At 46.9% G+C, this 19,339-nt stretch overlaps 1 protein-coding gene across 6 annotated transcripts in view; it reads right to left on the bottom strand.

The window, feature by feature from the left end:
• Positions 1-16,936, bottom strand: part of TCTN1 (tectonic family member 1) — a 135,922-nt gene extending 118,986 nt beyond the window's left edge. For 5 of the 6 annotated variants that reach the window (XM_073565432.1, XM_073565373.1, XM_073565411.1 and 2 more), the window contains exons 1-2: positions 15,435-16,936; positions 13,080-13,200 (exon numbers count right to left, since the gene is read on the bottom strand). In XM_073565432.1, the coding sequence (XP_073421533.1) occupies positions 13,080-13,200; positions 15,435-16,842 (1,529 nt within the window). In that variant the 5' untranslated portion in view covers positions 16,843-16,936. The remainder of the gene's footprint in view (positions 1-13,079; positions 13,201-15,434) is intronic. The other variant, XM_073565362.1, reaches the window with a different exon arrangement.
• Between the last annotated feature and the right edge of the window lie 2,403 nt (positions 16,937-19,339).

Here is a 19,339-nt window from a genome sequence, read left to right on the forward strand (position 1 = left end):
TCTGCTGGAAACCTCTGGTTGTCATGCCGAGCCATCAGTGACCCGCGATCATGTGACAGAGTCACTGATGGGCAGGATTAGTGACGTGCTTCGGAGTGATCACATCAAATGCCGCTGTCAGGTTTTGACAGCAGCACTTAACAGGTTAACAGCTGCGGGTGGATCACGACTCCACCAGCAGCTGTTAGGGGCACATGTCAGCTGTTCAAAACAACTGACATGTGCCGGGAAAGAGGTGGGCCCAGCGCTGGGCCCCACATCAAAGGGAGGGACACGTCATATGTCATAAGTCGTGAAGGAGTTAAAGACACCAACATTATTTCTTGTTCAAAAATTAAAATAATTTAGCCACTTTTATTCACATTCTATGGGGCTTAGTTTATATATATATATATATATATATATATATATATATATATATATATATATATATATATATATATATATATATATAAAATAACATCAAGACGTTTTCTCCACTCATGCTGAGTGGTTGGGTGAAGCCATTTATTGTCTAAGTACTGTGTTTTCTCTTTTAAAATCATAATGACAACCCAAAACATCCAAATGACCCTGATCAAAAGTTCACATACCCTGGTGATATTGGCCTGATAACATGCACAGAAGGTGACACAAATGGGTATAAATGGCTACTAAAGGTAACATCCTCACCTGTGACCCGTTTGCTTCTAATCAGTGTGTGTGCATAAAAGCTGAGCGAGTTTCTGGGATCCAGACAGACTCTTGCATCTTTCATCCAGCCACTGACATTTCTGGATTGCAAGTCATGGGGAAAGCAAAATAATTGTCAACGGATCTACGGGAAAAGGTAGCTGAACTGTATAAAACAGGAAAGGGATATAAAAAGATATCCAAGGAACTGATAATGCCAGTCAGCAGCGTTAACAAATGGGGTCAGGGACTCTGCAAAAACAAAACCACGGTCAGGTAGAACAAAAATTTCGACCACAACTGCCAGGAAAATTGTTTGGGATGCAAAGAAAACCCACAAATAACATCAGCTAAAATACTGGACTCTCTGAAAACTAGCGGTGTGGCTGTTTCAAGATGCATTGTAAGGAGGCGCTTGAAGAGAAATGGGATGCATGGTGGAGTCGCCAGAAGAAAGCCATTACTGCACAAATGCCACAAAGTATCTCGCCTGCAATACGCAAAACAGCACAGAGAGAAACCTCAAAACTTCTGGAACAAGGTAATTTGGAGTGATGAGAGCAAAATTGAACATTTTGGCCACAAGCATAAATGTTACATTTGGAGAGAGGTCAACAAGGCCTATGATGAAAGGAACACCATTCCTACTGTAAAGCACAGAGGTGAAGCACTGATGTTTTGGGGATGTGTGAGCTACAAAGGCACAGGAAACTTGGTGAAAGTTGAAGGAAAGATGAATGCAGCACATTATCAGCAAATACTAGAGGCAAATTTGCAATCATTAGCCCGGAAGGTGCGCATGGGACATACTTGGACGTTCCAACATGACAGCGATCCAAACAAGGCCAAGTCGACCTGTCATTGGCTACAGCAGAACAAAGTGAAGGTTCTGGAATGGCAATCTCAGTGTCCTGACCTCAATGAGTCACTCTGGGGAGATCTCAGTTCATGCTCGACAGCCCAGGAATTTACAGGAACTGGAGGCTTTTTGCCAAAAAGAGTGGGCAGCTTTACCATCTGAGAAAATAAAGAACCTCATCCACAACTACCACAAACGACGTCAAGCTGTCACTGATGTTAGAGGGGGCAATACACGGTATTAAAAAATGGGGTATGTAAACTTTTGATGTTTTGGATGTTATGGGTTGTCTTGTCATTATGATTTAAAAAGAGAAAACACAGTAGTTTGACAATAAATGGCTTCACCCAACCACTAACCATGAGTGGAGAAAAAAGGTTTGGTGTTATCATTCATAATCTCTGAAAAAAAGGCCAAGAAAGCAAAAATTCTGCCAGGGTATGTAAACTTTTGTGTTAGGCGTCGGATTTCTGCGTTTACTCCGCAGGGATCCAGACCCTCACATTCTGCAGTCTCCTGCTGTTTATCTACTGCAGAGAAGATTGCAGAGGAGATTGCCTTGCATCAAATCTCTCCTGAGGCTACGTCCTTCTGTCCTCCTACTGAGCATGCTCATGGGACGAGCTCCCATTGGAGATCGGGAGTCATGTGCTCAGGTCCCGCTCCAGATCTCATTGGTCCATCTCAGAGATCTGGAGGCTTGCAGAAGGTCCCGGCTGCTATAAAAGGCGCGCATGGCTCTTCCGCCATGCGCTAGTATAGACTTACTTGCTGCTGTGTGTATGAGGACGGATGCATGATTCTGGTGAATGACTCATTATAAATATAAAATCCCTTCCCTCTGATATTACGTATGTGGTCAAGGACTGAGTTAGAATCAGCGCCAGCGCTCCTCTGCTGCAACATCCACAGCTGCTAACGTCCGACATTGCGCTTGCGCCTTGCCTTTGTCGTTTAGCGGCAGTGTCCACGCCGCGCTGCAGTAGCAGCTCTCCTTAGCGTCTGCAGCTGCGACTCCACACACACGGTAGGTCTAGATGGACGTAGTGCCGCCGTCTTGGGCTACTCCTGTGACCTAATACAGTGTGTGTATTTACAGTATACTGAGTACTGTGACCTCAACAGGCTCAGTCTGTGTATTTGTGTTTATTTGGCATCTCTGTGACTTAACAGATTGCTCTGTGCACTTGGGTGACGTTTAACCCTGTGCGCATTACCGCCATATTGCTCCTGCCACCACTTAGCAGCGGTTATATCACCTACTGCACGGTGGACCCCGAGCGGCGAACACACTTTATTATTTTTATTTAGTGCGTTCCACCATTCCTAACACTTTTGTACCCCTTCTGAGGAAGAACAAGTCGAAACGGGCGTAAATGGGTCCATTGTCACAAGTCCAACTCTGGGTAAACATATTTACTGGTAATCCTGACTTAAGCACTACAGGAAATGTCATTTTTGTAAGCAATAACATCCCTGGTCTGTTTGCAGACTTAAGGTTCAGATTGAGGCTACTATAGCTTTATTTTTGATATCCGTCCCTTTGGATCTGTAGTACAGGTTCGGGACGTCTTCCAACATCACCTTGCATTACTTCTGTCTTAAGCACTTGGCACTTTTGGAAATATTTTGCACCTTATGTAGTATACTGCTTCCTGAGATGTCTGGTATGCTACATGTCACGTATTGATATTAACTAATGCTCTATAAGATATTGCTTGCATTAGACGTTTACCAGTTTCTCTATGCATACGTGTATATATATATATATATATATATATATATATATATATATAGTCATGATGTGACTGGCCCTGCGTAACGGACCCAACGATCGGTTGGTCACCAAACAACAAGACAAAACAAGGGGACACCGGGGTCACAATTACAACGGTGGGCCCTGCAATAGGGAACGGGGAAAGGGACACCTCCTGCACTCTCCTGAGGCTGTGTCCTGGACTATCCTGACGTCCCTATACGGCTTCTTTCAAACCGTCGCCGACCAAGATATCTCAGCCCTCACTTGCCCTCCACCTATCCCTCACTAGTGAGTTGGCTATTGCGGGCACTGGTCCCACCACCGCACTAACACAACACCAAGGAATATAACAGACAGGGAAAAACAAACAACACTTAGCTTTCTCTGCTGTCATGCACAGGATAGCAGAGTAAGGCACCTGAACTCAGCTTTCAGCAGAAACACCACTGCTCCAGAAAGCTCCTCTCTTCATCAGCATCACCACTGCTCCAGATAAGCTGAACCACCTCTGCACCAGGTAGGACCAGTCTTCACAACTGTTGGTTTCCAAAGGACCTGTATTACCAACAGTCAGCTGGTGCACCAGGTGACCTTATATAGGAAGGTGGCAGTAGTCCCCACCAGCAGACTAACTAAACATGTAGTAACACCAGCGGCCACCGGGGGGAAAAACTGACATTAACCCCCCGATGGCCTGAAAGGAAAAAAGTTTACATCAAAGAAGCCCAAACTGACACAGATCCAAAAATGGATTGTGACAGTACCCCCCTTACAATGAGGGGCCTCTGGACCCTCAACACCGCACCTCAACAGAAAACCACCTACAGTGAGGTCGCCTAGATCCACTAGAGTTCACCTTAGCAACCACCTGACTCTCAGGTTTATAGCAAACGTGGGCAGATGGAAGTGGCAATGTATGCTCCAGAGGCACCACAAATCTCTAGAGCGCCGACCTGGGGAACGAGTTGTGTATGGGCATAACTGGGGGTAACTCCAGCTGGTAATTCCCCGGGCCGAGAACGGCCGACATCCGATACGGCCCGATCAACCGAGAACTCCAGACCTCAGCAGCACACTTCCACTTGATGTTTTTCGTGGACACCCATACATACTCATTCACACACAGGTCCGGACTTGAACGTTTATTGCCACGCACACACGTTTGCCACAAGACAGTGAACTCTTCATGGAACTGACAACAGAGACGTCCCCCTGTGACACCACAATTCACAGAGGGAACCACCACCCTCCTCTGACCCCTCCTCCTACGAGGACTCCGCCTCTCAGGGTTGGCTAGTGGTGAGGGTTGAGACTTGTCCCTACTCCCTGGCAGCACCTCTGCTGTCCCCATTGGAGAAGAAGGGGACAGTTTAGAAAGGCGGCAGAGACAATAGCCCCCAGGCAACAGCCCTCACACAACTGATCCCAGCTCACTACTTCCCTAGACCGCCAATCTTTGACCGCGTTGTGTCTTTCCAACCAAGGGAGGCCTAAAACAATAGGTGATGGCATTCTCCCCAAGACGTAGCATGACAGGGATAAGCCCCTGATGGCGGTGGCCCAGCTTATGGGGTAAAAATGGGGTGACAGATTCCCTTTAAATAAACTACATGCATATTCTAGAATACCCGATGCGTTAGAATCGGGCCACCATCTAGTCTATATATCTCTAAATCTCTAATATTTTTATAGCTCGAGTGTGTGTATATGTATGTGTGTATGTCTTGGATTGGCATCCGCACCGTCGCAGCTACAGCCACAAAATTTGGCACAGTCACACGTCTGGACCCTGAGAGCGTCCTAGGCTATGTTGTGAGGCGAAATGTTAACCTCGCGCGTTCCAATTCACCAAACAATTTTGACCCTATCTACATAATGGGGAAAAAGTGTGTGCGTATCAAGCCCCGCCCCTCATTATGATGTCATAATGGTTGCCATGGCGACGCTAATGTCATCATAGGTTGCAAGCCCCTCCGCTCACTATGATGTCATAATGGTTGACTATGGGATGGAGGATGTGTGATGGGTATATGGGCACTGGACTATAGGATGGAGGATATGTATGACGGGTATATGGGCACGGGACTATGGGATGGAGGATGTGTGATGGGTATATGGGCACTGGACTATGGGATGGAGGATATGTATGACGGGTATATGGGCACGGGACTATGGGATGGAGGATATGTATGATGGGTATATGGGCATGGGACTATGAGATGAAGGATGTGTGATGGGTATATGGGCACTCGACTATGGGATGGCGAATATGTATGATGGGTATATGGGCATGGGACTATGGGATGTAGGATGTGTGATGGGTATATGGGCATGGGACTATGGGATGGAGGATGTGTGATGGGTATATGGGCACTCGACTATGGGATGGAGGATATGTATGATGGGTATATGGGCACGGGCCTATGGGATGGAGGATATGTATGATGGGTATATGGGCACGGGACTATGGGATGGAGGATGTGTGATGGGTATATGGACATGGGACTATGGGATGGAGGATGTGTGATGGGTATATGGGCACTCGACTATGGGATGGAGGATATGTATGATGGGTATATGGGCACGGGCCTATGGGATCGTGGATATGTATGATGGGTATATGGGCACGGGACTATGAGATGAAGGATGTGTGATGGGTATATGTGCACTCGACTATGGGATGGCGAATATGTATGATGGGTATATGGGCATGGGACTATGGGATGGAGGATGTGTGATGGGTATATGGGCATGGGACTATGGGATGGAGGATGTATGATGGGTATATGGGCATGGGGCTATGGGATGGAGGATGTGTGATGGGTATATGGGCACTCGACTATGGGATGGAGGATATGTATGATGGGTATATGGGCACGGGCCTATGGGATCGTGGATATGTATGATGGGTATATGGGCACGGGACTATGAGATGAAGGATGTGTGATGGGTATATGTGCACTCGACTATGGGATGGCGAATATGTATGATGGGTATATGGGCATGGGACTATGGGATGGAGGATGTGTGATGGGTATATGGGCATGGGACTATGGGATGGAGGATGTATGATGGGTATATGGGCATGGGGCTATGGGATGGAGGATGTGTGATGGGTATATGGGCGCCCGATTATGGGATGGAGGATATGTATGATGGGTATATGGGCACGGGCCTATGGGATCGTGGATATGTATGATGTGTATATGGGCACGGGACTATGGGATGGAGGATAATTATAATTTGCTATAACTAACCACAGTTAGTTACTATGCCCGGGCAGCGCCAGGCTCTTCAGCTAATTATATATATATATATATATATATATATATATATATATACAGTGGGGAAAAAAAGTATTTAGTCAGTCAGCAATAGTGCAAGTTCCACCACTTAAAAAGATGAGAGGCGTCTGTAATTTACATCATAGGTAGACCTCAACTATGGGAGACAAACTGAGAAAAAAAAATCCAGAAAATCACATTGTCTGTTTTTTTTTCATTTTATTTGCATATTATGGTGGAAAATAAGTATTTGGTCAGAAACAAGCAATCAAGATTTCTGGCTCTCACAGACCTGTAACTTCTTCTTTAAGAGTCTCCTCTTTCCTCCACTCATTACCTGTAGTAATGGCACCTGTTTAAACTTGTTATCAGTATAAAAAGACAACTGTGCACACCCTCAAACAGTCTGACTCCAAACTCCACTATGGTGAAGACCAAAGAGCTGTCAAAGGACACCAGAAACAAAATTGTCGCCCTGCACCAGGCTGGGAAGACTGAATCTGCAATAGCCAACCAGCTTGGAGTGAAGAAATCAACTGTGGGAGCAATAATTAGAAAATGGAAGACATACAAGACCACTGATAATCTCCCTCGATCTGGTGCTCCACGCAAAATCCCACCCCGTGGGGTCTGAATGATCACAAGAACGGTGAGCAAAAATCCCAGAACCACGCGGGGGGACCTAGTGAATGAACTGCAGAGAGCTGGGACCAATGTAACAAGGCCTACCATAAGTAACACACTACGCCACCATGGACTCAGATCCTGCAGTGCCAGACGTGTCACACTGCTTAAGCCTGTACATGTCCGGGCCCGTCTGAAGTTTGCTAGAGAGCATTTGGATGATCCAGAGGAGTTTTGGGAGAATGTCCTATGGTCTGATGAAACCAAACTGGAACTGTTTGGTAGAAACACAACTTGTCGTGTTTGGAGGAAAAAGAATACTGAGTTGCATCCATCAAACACCATACCTACTGTAAAGCATGGTGGTGGAAACATCATGCTTTGGGGCTGTTTCTCTGCAAAGGGGCCAGGACGACTGATCCGGGTACATGAAAGAATGAATGGGGCCATGTATCGTGAGATTTTGAGTGCAAACCTCCTTCCATCAGCAAGGGCATTGAAGATGAAACGTGGCTGGGTCTTTCAACATGACAATGATCCAAAGCACACCGCCAGGGCAACGAAGGAGTGGCTTCGTAAGAAGCATTTCAAGGCCCTGGAGTGGCCTAGCCAGTCTCCAGATCTCAACCCTATAGAAAACCTTTGGAGGGAGTTGAAAGTCCGTGTTGCCAAGCGAAAAGCCAAAAACATCACTGCTCTAGAGGAGATCTGCATGGAGGAATGGGCCAACAAACCAACAACAGTGTGTGGCAACCTTGTGAAGACTTACAGAAAACGTTTGACCTCTGTCATTGCCAACAAAGGATATATCACAAAGTATTGAGATGAAATTTTGTTTCTGACCAAATACTTATTTTCCACCATAATATGCAAATAAAATGAAAAAAAAACAGACAATATGATTTTCTGGATTTTTTTTTCTCAGTTTGTCTCCCATAGTTGAGGTCTACCTATGATGCAAATTACAGATGCCTCTCATCTTTTTAAGTGGTGGAACTTGCACTATTGCTGACTGACTAAATACTTTTTTTCCCCACTGTATATATATATATATATATATATATATATATATATATATATATATATAGATAGATACTGTAGATATAGATATATAAATATCTGTATGTATTGACTATTCGCTTGCACAGTGTTTCGTTTTCTGCACAGCAAGTGTTGCCATCTCCTTTGTCCTATGTTATTATCATGTTTTTAAAGTACATTGGCAATTGAATAAGAAGTTATTATTTTGCTTTTGGAGGATTTTTGTTCCTTTTATTGGTTCTCAGTTCCCACGGTCCTTTGTGTTACTAGATAGGACACTATAGGCTCTTGGGTCCCATAGGACCCAGAAGATCCTACTCCCTCCTACACTCAGCGATCATATAATCATAGGGTTTGAAAGAAGAAGAGCTGTCAGTATTTCCTAATCTGTGTAACCGATGCTTGTTCAGAGTGGTGTATACAATGATCAGAAAGGCAGAGAAGGTAATAAACCATCTCTGCCTTCTCTATAGAACAGTCCGGCTGTATATCTGACAGCTGACTGCTTGCCCCTGCAGGATCTTGTACAAGCAGCTTACTCTACATTTTAGAATGTCAGTGCAGAGTAAAGTAAGAACCAGCCAGACGTTTAAAGTCTACGGGTGGTCAATCAATTCAGGGCTCATAGTAAATAAAAACAATGTATACTCACCTCCCGCGGCTCCACTATTCTAGCAATGTCAGCACAGCGGTTTCCAATGGGTGATGTGACATTGTTGTATCGTGTGACCGCCTCTGATCAGCTGCAGCTCATCAACGCTCAGCCAGAGGGGACAATAACAAAGGCTGCAGCTAGTCAACAGCCACTGATTGCCTGCAGCAAACCATTGAGACAAAAATTTCACGTTACCCTCTGGGAACAGCAGTGATAACATCTCAAATTGCGCCGCTGCAGGAGAGGAGTAAACAGTGCCTTTATTTTCAATGGGGCCGTGAAGAGATTAAAGATAAGGTTGATCACTACAGGCCAATCTCTTTAAAACTGGACTTCTGAAGACCACCACCTCAGCTTATCACCTTGTCAAAATTGTCAATGTGCCCTTGGTGAAGTCCATAAAAATTAATATAAAAGACAAACAAAAGCCAGCTCACCAGGCATTCACCGCAGACCTCGGAACTCCGTCTGGACTGACGTGTAATCAATTTGAAAGAGCAATTAGTCCCAGCTGCGTGTAAAAATTTCTTCTTTATTTCAACATTTAAAATATGTCATCTTCATAGTATATGCCATACACACGGACACGGCAACGCGTTTCGATCTGTATGATCTTTGTCAGAGCCATAGAGATACACTGATCTCGACTACATATATACTACATTTGATCCAATGACTTGCACAAATACAATCACGTGACAATTTAACTCATTAAAATTACAAAACAATATATAAAATAAAAACATATGTTGCATAAGAGAAATATTTATCTTTTCAACAATAATGAAGCATTAGGTCATTTCGTTTGTTCAGACCATTCGGGGATCGGGCATTAAGGTGATAAATCCAAAAAGCCTCTCTTGTTAACAGGCGTCGCTTTGAGTCTCCACCACGGAAAGGAATTTTAACCTGTTCTATTCCTTGCACTTGAAAGCTCGAGGTGTTTCGAGCATGATGCATAATGAAGTGCTGAGACACAGCTGATAAATTTCGATTCATATTATTGGTATTCTGAATGTCATATAGATGTTCCCTAATGCACATCTTCATTTTTCTAGATGTGCACCCTATATATGATAATTTACAAATGGTACAATTTATTTTATATATTACATTAGTTGAATTACAATTAATATATTGTTTTATCTGCAAGTGAAAAAAACGGTGCTCCCAATTATATATGGAGTACCCAAAATACACAAAGGCAGTGGCATTCCTCCCATGCGGCCGATCGTGTCAGGCATCGGCTCAGCACATGAGCATTTGTCACAATGGGTGGACACCTTGTTGCAACCCCTTGTACAAAGGATGCCTGGCTACATCAGAGATTCCAAACAGGTTTTACAGATTTTTTCCAATAAGATTTGGTTGCCCTCATATTCATGGCTTAGTTGTGATGTAGTATCACTATATACATGCATCCCTCATGTTCTAGCAATAAGAGCTCTGCAATTTCATTTAGAAAGGTTTAGTAATTATTCTATAGATTTAATCAATTATATTTTGCAGGTAGTAATATTTCTGATGTCACATAATTTTTTTTCCTTTAATCAGTGTTATTATTTACAGTTGAAGGGAGTAGCCATGGGAGCTAAATTTTCACCGTCTCTTGCAAATCTGGTCATGTCTTATTGGGAATATGAATTTATTTTTTCGGGTTCTAATCCTTTCTACAGTCAGGTGGCATGGTATGGCAGATATATCGATGATACCCTAATTATTTGGGATGGAGATGTATCTGCCATACCAGGCTTCATGCAATATCTAAATTCTAACCAATACAACATTAAATTTACGCATGAACATATATCTTTTCTGGATTTGGATTTATTTGGTGCTGAGGGGGAAAGAATCTCTACGAAAACACATCACAAACCCTATAGTGGGAATACCATCTTGCATGCGACTAGTAGCCACAACAAACATACCCTTAAAGCAATACCAGTGGGGGAACTCACAAGGGTTAAACGCAATTGTAGTGAAGAAAGCAATTTAGATAGTGAACTGGAACATGTAAAGAAAAAATTAAAAAATCACATGTATCCAGATTGGTCCTTAAATCGAGCACAACGAATAGTAGAAAAGAAAAATCGCAATGAAATGATTTTTGCCAGTGGCAATGTAAATGAGACAGCTATTGGTAAGAAACCATATATTTGTTTTCAGTTTAGTCGTCAATTTCCACAAATTAAGAGAATTATTAACAGATATTTGACTATTTTATATGAAGATAGAAAATTAGCAGAAATATTAAAGCCAGGCATTAATATAGTGTCGAGAAGAGCTCCTACACTGGGAGATAAATTATCACCTAATTTATTTTCTCTCAATAGTAAAATAAATAAAACCTGGTTAACCTGTAATGGTTTCTTTAGATGTGGAGCTACAAAATGTAAAACGTGTAGATATGCAAATGTCACAAAAAAATTTTCTGATGCGGCAAATAAAGTGCAATACACTATAAAACAATATATTAATTGTAATTCAACTAATGTAATATATAAAATAAATTGTACCATTTGTAAATTATCATATATAGGGTGCACATCTAGAAAAATGAAGATGCGCATTAGGGAACATCTATATGACATTCAGAATACCAATAATATGAATCGAAATTTATCAGCTGTGTCTCAGCACTTTATTATGCATCATGCTCGAAACACCTCGAGCTTTCAAGTGCAAGGAATAGAACAGGTTAAAATTCCTTTCCGTGGTGGAGACTCAAAGCGACGCCTGTTAACAAGAGAGGCTTTTTGGATTTATCACCTTAATGCCCGATCCCCGAATGGTCTGAACAAACGAAATGACCTAATGCTTCATTATTGTTGAAAAGATAAATATTTCTCTTATGCAACATATGTTTTTATTTTATATATTGTTTTGTAATTTTAATGAGTTAAATTGTCACGTGATTGTATTTGTGCAAGTCATTGGATCAAATGTAGTATATATGTAGTAGAGATCAGTGTATCTCTATGGCTCTGACAAAGATCATACAGATCGAAACGCGTTGCCGTGTCCGTGTGTATGGCATATACTATGAAGATGACATATTTTAAATGTTGAAATAAAGAAGAAATTTTTACACGCAGCTGGGACTAATTGCTCTTTCATAAAAATTAATACTGAATAAAAAGCGACCGTATCTCTATAGCCGTATGATGGATTTAAAATATAACTGGCAAGTCACAAAAAATAGCAAAAAGCCCAGAAGTCTTCATATAATTTTTATGGAGCCCAGTAAACGTAACCTTTCTGTTCTGTGAACTTTACAAGATCTTCTCCTCTGCCTGTTCCTCCTCTCCTGAAACACTGTGGAATGACTATGTTGGGAGGGACGTCTCTCCCGTGATGTTCTCCAGCAGCCCTGTCTCATGCCGGATTCCATCGGTGCCCATGCTGCAGCGCTGCCTACGGAGACACAGTGCTTGCCTTAGCTGTGGAGCAGGGGCATCGCTAAATCATATATCCACTCCCATCCTGGACTGATAGTACAGAGCAATACCCATCTACTGGGTATGGGGTCTTGAGGTCCAATGTCGTGCTAACACCTTCTGATGGTTTGGGTAGGCACTGATGCCCTAGGCTTGGATTGCGATGTCTAATTTCTCTTGCAGTACAGAACGGATCACTATACGCCATTAGTCTAGTCTGACCACCCATCCGTGCAGACGCTCGCCTCTGTGCACTTCTTGTTGTCACTCCCATTCATTGTTGTTCTCCCAACTCATGGGGCAACAACAAGGATCAGCGCTGACATCTCCACCTACACAGGGCGGGATCTGCCGGAGTGATATACCAAGGTCTCTAAGGTTCTGACAGGTGGTGACAACTGCTCCGCATCATACAATCACTGGATCCAATTACCGACGTTTCATGTGGCTAAAAAAAAATGTGCTGTCAATCTGGATTTTCTGCCCCTCCCACATGTCACAGATCTGGGTGCTTGAAAACCTGACCATTTCCAGATCTTAGTGACACCAATACATCCTCCATTTACATAACCTCATGGCTCGTTCCTTACAGTTCAGGGTGTATAATTGTGCATTCACCATGACAGGCGGCCAAGAGGACGATATGTATCCTACTACAATAACAATCCAGAGTACTGTCAGCGCCGCTCCATAGAGACCAGCAGGCAGGACAGTGACGTCATTTATCCCAGCACTGTCTCTTACTTACGTTACGACAGGGACGGAGCATTCAGAGAAGACACTGAAGTCAGCGGCGCGGCAGTCAGGATCGCAGCAGCAGTTCACATCGCACTCATCCACCAGCAGGTCACAGATACACAGGCTGGAGACTAAGGAGAACACGAGTCAGTGATCAGTGCAGACACAGGGGCTATACACATGACAAAGCGACTAAGGAGAACACGAGTCAGTGATCAATGCAGACATAGGGCTAGACACAAGACAAAGCAACTAAGGAGAACAGGAGTCAGTGATCAGTGCAGACACAGGGGCTAGACACATGACAAATCGACTAAGGAGAACACGAGTCAGTGATCAGTGCAGACACAGGGGTTATACACATGACAAGGCAACTAAGGAGAAAACGAGTCAGTGATCAGTGCAGACACAGGGGCTATACACATGACAAGGCAACTAAGGAGAACACGAGTCAGTGATCAATGCAGACACAGGGGCTATACACATGACAAGGCGACTAAGGAGAACACGAGTCAGTGATCAGTGCAGACACAGGGGCTATACACAAGACAAAGCGACTAAGGAGAACACGAGTCAGTGATCAGTGCAGACACAGGGGCTATACACATGACAAAGCGACTAAGGAGAACACGAGTCAGTGATCAGTGCAGACACAGGGGCTATACACAAGACAAAGCGACTAAGGAAAACACGAGTCAGTGATCAGTGCAGACATAGGGGCTAGACACATGACAAAGCGACCAAAGGAGAACACGAGTCAGTGATCAGTGCAGACACGGGCTACACACATGACAAGGCGACTAAGGAGAACACGAGTCAGTGATCAGTGCAGACACAGGGGCTATACACATGACAAGGCGACTAAGGAGAACACAAGTCAGCGATCAGTGCAGATACAGGGGCTATACACAAGACAAAGCGACTAAGGAGAGCACGAGTCAGTGATCAGTGCAGACACAGGGGCTATACACAAGACAAAGCGACTAAGGAGAACACGAGTCAGTGATCAGTGCAGACATAGGGGCTAGACACATGACAAAGCGACCAAAGGAGAACACGAGTCAGTGATCAGTGCAGACACAGGGGCTATACACATGACAAAGCGACTAAGGAGAACACGAGTCAGTGATCAGTGCAGACACAGGGGCTATACACATGACAAAGCGACTAAGGAGAACACGAGTCAGTGATCAGTGCAGACATAGGGGCTAGACACATGACAAAGCGACCAAAGGAGAACACGAGTCAGTGATCAGTGCAGACACAGGGGCTATACACATGACAAGGAGACTAAGGAGAACACGAGTCAGTGATCAGTGCAGACATAGGGGCTATACACATGATAAGGCGACTAAGGAGAACACGAGTCAGTGATCAGTGCAGACACAGGGGCTATACACATGATAAGGCGACTAAGGAGAACATGAGTCAGTGATCAGTGCAGACACAGGGGCTATACACAAGACAAAGTGACTAAGGAGAACACGAGTCAGTGATCAGTGCGGACATAGGGCTAGACACAAGACAAAGTGACTAAGGAGAACACGAGTCAGTGATCAGTGCGGACATAGGGCTAGACACAAGACAAAGTGACTAAGGAGAACACGAGTCAGTGATCAGTGCGGACACAGGGGCTATACACATGACCAAGGAAGGGGAGATGTTCATGCACTTTGTGGAGCAAATTTAAGACAATTGTTTGCAGTGAGGGAATGGAAACATTTCTTCATGAATTCAGAAGCGTGGTTCCTCCAGAGCTTTGCCCTATTATCAGATTCACGACAGATCCATTTTACTTTCATGTGATCAACGGCACGCTCACACTGTTTTGTAGTGTTATGCCATGGGGCAGTGCAGATCTGCATGAGGGAACAATGGCAGCATGCAGCGAGTGGCTGTGAGAATCAACTCACGCTCACCCATATAAGTCTATGGGTGAGTGTGAAATATCGGACTGCACTTGGATGCCAGCCGAGTGCAGTCCTTTTAGAGTGGATGCCGGCAAAAGAGGAGCAGGAGAAATTACTTGCTCTGTCTCCTCCGCACCTGTGCTGCGATTCTTTCTGTCATTTGCTTAATCGTCCTGATCCTCTCGCACGCTAACGCTAGTGTGATCCTGGCCTTAACTGATGCCAAGGACTGATAGAGGGGATTTGGTAACGGGCAGGAAATCGGAGGTGAGTTTCTAACATCTCTGCCAGCCAGGATGCACTCACTGCCCTGAGCCTCTGACAGGTGTATGGGGAGATCTGACACATCCCTGTTCACAAGGAAATGGGGATTTCCACATTTACTGGTGAAATTCTGCAACAACAAAAAACAGAAGAGATGTGAAGGATAGAAAACAAGAACTAAATCCACTCACTGGGGGTCTCCAGAGGCCGGATGGAGCGGGGCTGCAGGAGCTCAGGGACTGGGGGGGACGACATGGAGGTCAGATCTCCTGGTGCCTCCGATCGCGGGTCCCAGGGCACAGGCTCAGCGCTGGTGGAGTCTCCGGTGCCGGGATCAGCGCTGGTGGAGTCTCCGGTGCCGGGATCAGCGCTGGTGGAGTCTCCGGTGCCGGGATCAGCGCTGGTGGAGTCTCCGGTGCCGGGATCAGCGCTGGTGGAGTCTCCGGTGCCGGGATCAGCGCTGGTGGAGTCTCCGGTGCCGGGATCAGCGCTGGTGGAGTCTCCGGTGCCGGGATCAGCGCTGGTGGAGTCTCCGGTGCCGGGATCAGCGCTGGTGGAGTCTCCGGTGCCGGGATCAGCGCTGGTGGAGTCTCCGGTGCCGGGATCAGCGCTGGTGGAGTCTCCGGTGCCGGGATCAGCGCTGGTGGAGTCTCCGGTGCCGGGATCAGCGCTGGTGGAGTCTCCGGTGCCGGGATCAGCGCTGGTGGAGTCTCCGGTGCCCGGATCAGCGCTGGTGGAGTCTCCGGTGCCCGGATCAGCGCTGGTGGAGTCTCCGGTGCCCGGATCAGCGCTGGTGGAGTCTCCGGTGCCCGGATAAGCGCTGGTGGAGTCTCCGGTGCCCGGATAAGCACTGGTGGAGTCTCCGGTGCCCGGATAAGCACTGGTGGAGTCTCCGGTGCCCGGATAAGCACTGGTGGAGTCTCCGGTGCCCGGATCAGCACTGGTGGAGTCTCCGGTGCCGGGATCAGCACTGGTGGAGTCTCCGGTGCCCGGATCAGCACTGGTGGAGTCTCCGGTGCCCGGATCAGCACTGGTGGAGTCTCCGGTGCCCGGATCAGCACTGGTGGAGTCTCCGGTGCCCGGATAAGCACTGGTGGAGTCTCCGGTGCCCGGATAAGCACTGGTGGAGTCTCCGGTGCCCGGATAAGCACTGGTGGAGTCTCCGGTGCCCGGATAAGCACTGGTGGAGTCTCCGGTGCCCGGATAAGCACTGGTGGAGTCTCCGGTGCCGGGATCAGCACTGTACTCTGCGGTGCCGGGATCAGCACTGGTGGAGTCTCCGGTGCCCGGATCAGCACTGGTGGAGTCTCCGGTGCCCGGATCAGCACTGGTGGAGTCTCCGGTGCCCGGATCAGCACTGGTGGAGTCTCCGGTGCCCGGATAAGCACTGGTGGAGTCTCCGGTGTTGGGCTGAGGATCGTACTCTGCGGTGCCGGGCACAGAGGTGGGAGCCCCCGCCGGTCCCTCCATAGTGTCACGGCCCAGCAGGCCGCCGAGCTCCGTCCCATTGTCAGCAGCCGGACGCTCAGTGGCAGAGGCCGCCGCCCCGCACACCGCAGCCACCAGCAGCCCCACCACACAGCGCTGACAGGCGGCCATGGCGGCGACTTTCCTGCGTTGCTATAAACAACAACGATCCCGCCCGGGCTCCAGGAAGTGACGGTGAAATGCTTCCTGCTCATAATACTAGTCTGCGGAAACAAGATGGAGAACCAGGAAAACCCAGGCCTCCTACAGCAGCGGCCAGCGCCATCCTGCGGCAGCCTCATTTCCCTGAGTAACAGAACGAACATGTGTGCAGACGCTGCGGAATCCGCACGGATGCCTGCGGTTTGGTCCTGCGGATTCACCATCTCCACAATGGTGGAGATAGGAACCCGCTGCGGATTCCGCAGAAAGAATTGACATGTCAGTTCTTTCTGCGGTTTCAAAACCGCAGCAAATCCGCGCGGATTTTTCTGCAACGTCTACACAGCGGGGTTTTTTTACCATTCAATTGAATGGTACTGTACACCGCAGCTTAGGGTATGTGCACACATAGTTTTTTGTCTCTGCTGATTTTGTAGAGAAAACTGCAGGAAATCCGCAGGACAAAGTGCTGCGGGTTTTTCTGCGGTTTATCTGCGGTTTTGCCCTGCGGTTTTACACCTCATAATGGATGAGGTGCGTTTCTGCACCAAACAATTGACATGCTGCGTTTTGAAAACCGCAGCAAAACCGCGCGGAAAAAAACGCAGCATGTGCACAGCTTTTTTTTATTTCCATAGGAAATAAAGGTACTGTACAACGCAGCAGAAACCGCAAAGTGTGCACATACCCTAAAACTGCTGCGGGTCCGCAGCGGGCAAAACCGCTGCGGAAACGCAGCGGAATCTGCAGCGTGTGCACGTAGCCTTAGGCTGTGTGCACACGCTGCGGATTAGTTGCGGATTCATCCGCGCGGATTTTGTAAAATGCGGATTGCTCTGCTGTTTTACCTGCGGATTGCTCTCCGGTTTTACCTGCGGATTGCTCTGCGGTTTTACCTGCGGATTGCTCTGCGGTTTTGCTCTGTGGTTTTTCATCTCCTCAATGGAGGAGATGGCAAACCGCAGCAGAATCCGCAGAAAAGAATTGAAAACCGCAGATAATCCGCGCGGAAAATTCCGCACCGTCTGCACTGCGGTTTTTGATTCCCATAGGGAATCATGGTACTGTACACCGCAGCAAAAACTGCTGCGGGTCCACAGCGGCCAAAACCGCAGCGGAATCCGCAGCGTGTGCACATACCCTTAGGCTATGTGCTCACGCTGCGGATTCACCTGCGGGTTTTACCACGCGGATCCGCAGGTAACGTGACCTGCGGTTTTCCTGCGGATTAGCCTGCGGTTTCACACCTCTGCTATGTTAAGGCTCTGTGCACACACTGCGGTTTTGGCCGCAGCAGTTCTGCAGACAGTGTACAGTACAATGTAAGTCTATGGGATTTACAATCTGCTGTGCACATGCTGTGGATTTTTAACTGCGGAAAAGCTGCGGTTTTGAATCCGCAGAAAGAAATGACATGTCACTTCTTCTCTGCGGATTCCGCTGCGGTTTACCATCTCCTCCATTCTAGAGATGATAAACCGCAGGTCATTTTACCTGCGGTTCCGCAGATAAAAAATCCGCAGACCATTCCACAGCGTGTGCACATAGCCTAAGGGGGCAGGTAGAGAGTGACAGACCCCACACTACACATAGGGGGCAGGTAGAGAGTGACAGACCCCACACTACACATAGGGGGCAGGTAGAGAGTGACAGACCTCACACTACACATAGGGGGCAGGTAGAGAGTGACAGACCCCACACTACACATAGGGGGCAGGTAGAGAGTGACAGACCTCACACTACACATAGGGGGCAGGTAGAGAGTGACAGACCCCACACTACACATAGGGGGCAGGTAGAGAGTGACAGACCCCACACTACACATAGGGGGTAGGTAGGGAGTGACAGACCCCACACTACACATAGGGGGCAGGTAGAGAGTGACAGACCCCACACTACACATAGGGGGCAGGTAGAGAGTGACAGACCCCACACTACACATAGGGGGCAGGTAGAGAGTGACAGACCCCACACTACACATAGGGGGTAGGTAGGGAGTGAAAGACTCCACACTACACATAGGGGGCAGGTAGAGAGTGACAGACCCCACACTACACATAGGGGGCAGGTAGAGAGTGACAGACCCCACACTACACATAGGGGGCAGGTAGAGAGTGACAGACCCCACACTACACATAGGTGGTAGGTACGGAGTGAAAGACCCCACACTACACATATGGGGCAGGTAGAGAGTGACAGACCCCACACTACACATAGGGGGCAGGTAGAGAGTGACAGACCCCACACTACACATAGGGGGCAGGTAGAGAGTGACATACCCCACACAACACATAGGGGGCAGGTAGAGAGTGACAGACCCCACACTACACATAGGGGGCAGGTAGAGAGTGACAGACCCCACACTACACATAGGGGGCAGGTAGAGAGTGACAGACCCCACACTACACATAGGGGGCAGGTAGAGAGTGACAGACCCCACACTACACATAGGGGGCAGGTAGAGAGT

The sequence above is a fragment of the Dendrobates tinctorius genome, unplaced genomic scaffold (assembly GCF_039654945.1).
Source record: "Dendrobates tinctorius isolate UK_male_01 unplaced genomic scaffold, ASM3965494v1 ptg000003l, whole genome shotgun sequence".
NCBI classification, from domain to species: domain Eukaryota; kingdom Metazoa; phylum Chordata; class Amphibia; order Anura; family Dendrobatidae; genus Dendrobates; species Dendrobates tinctorius.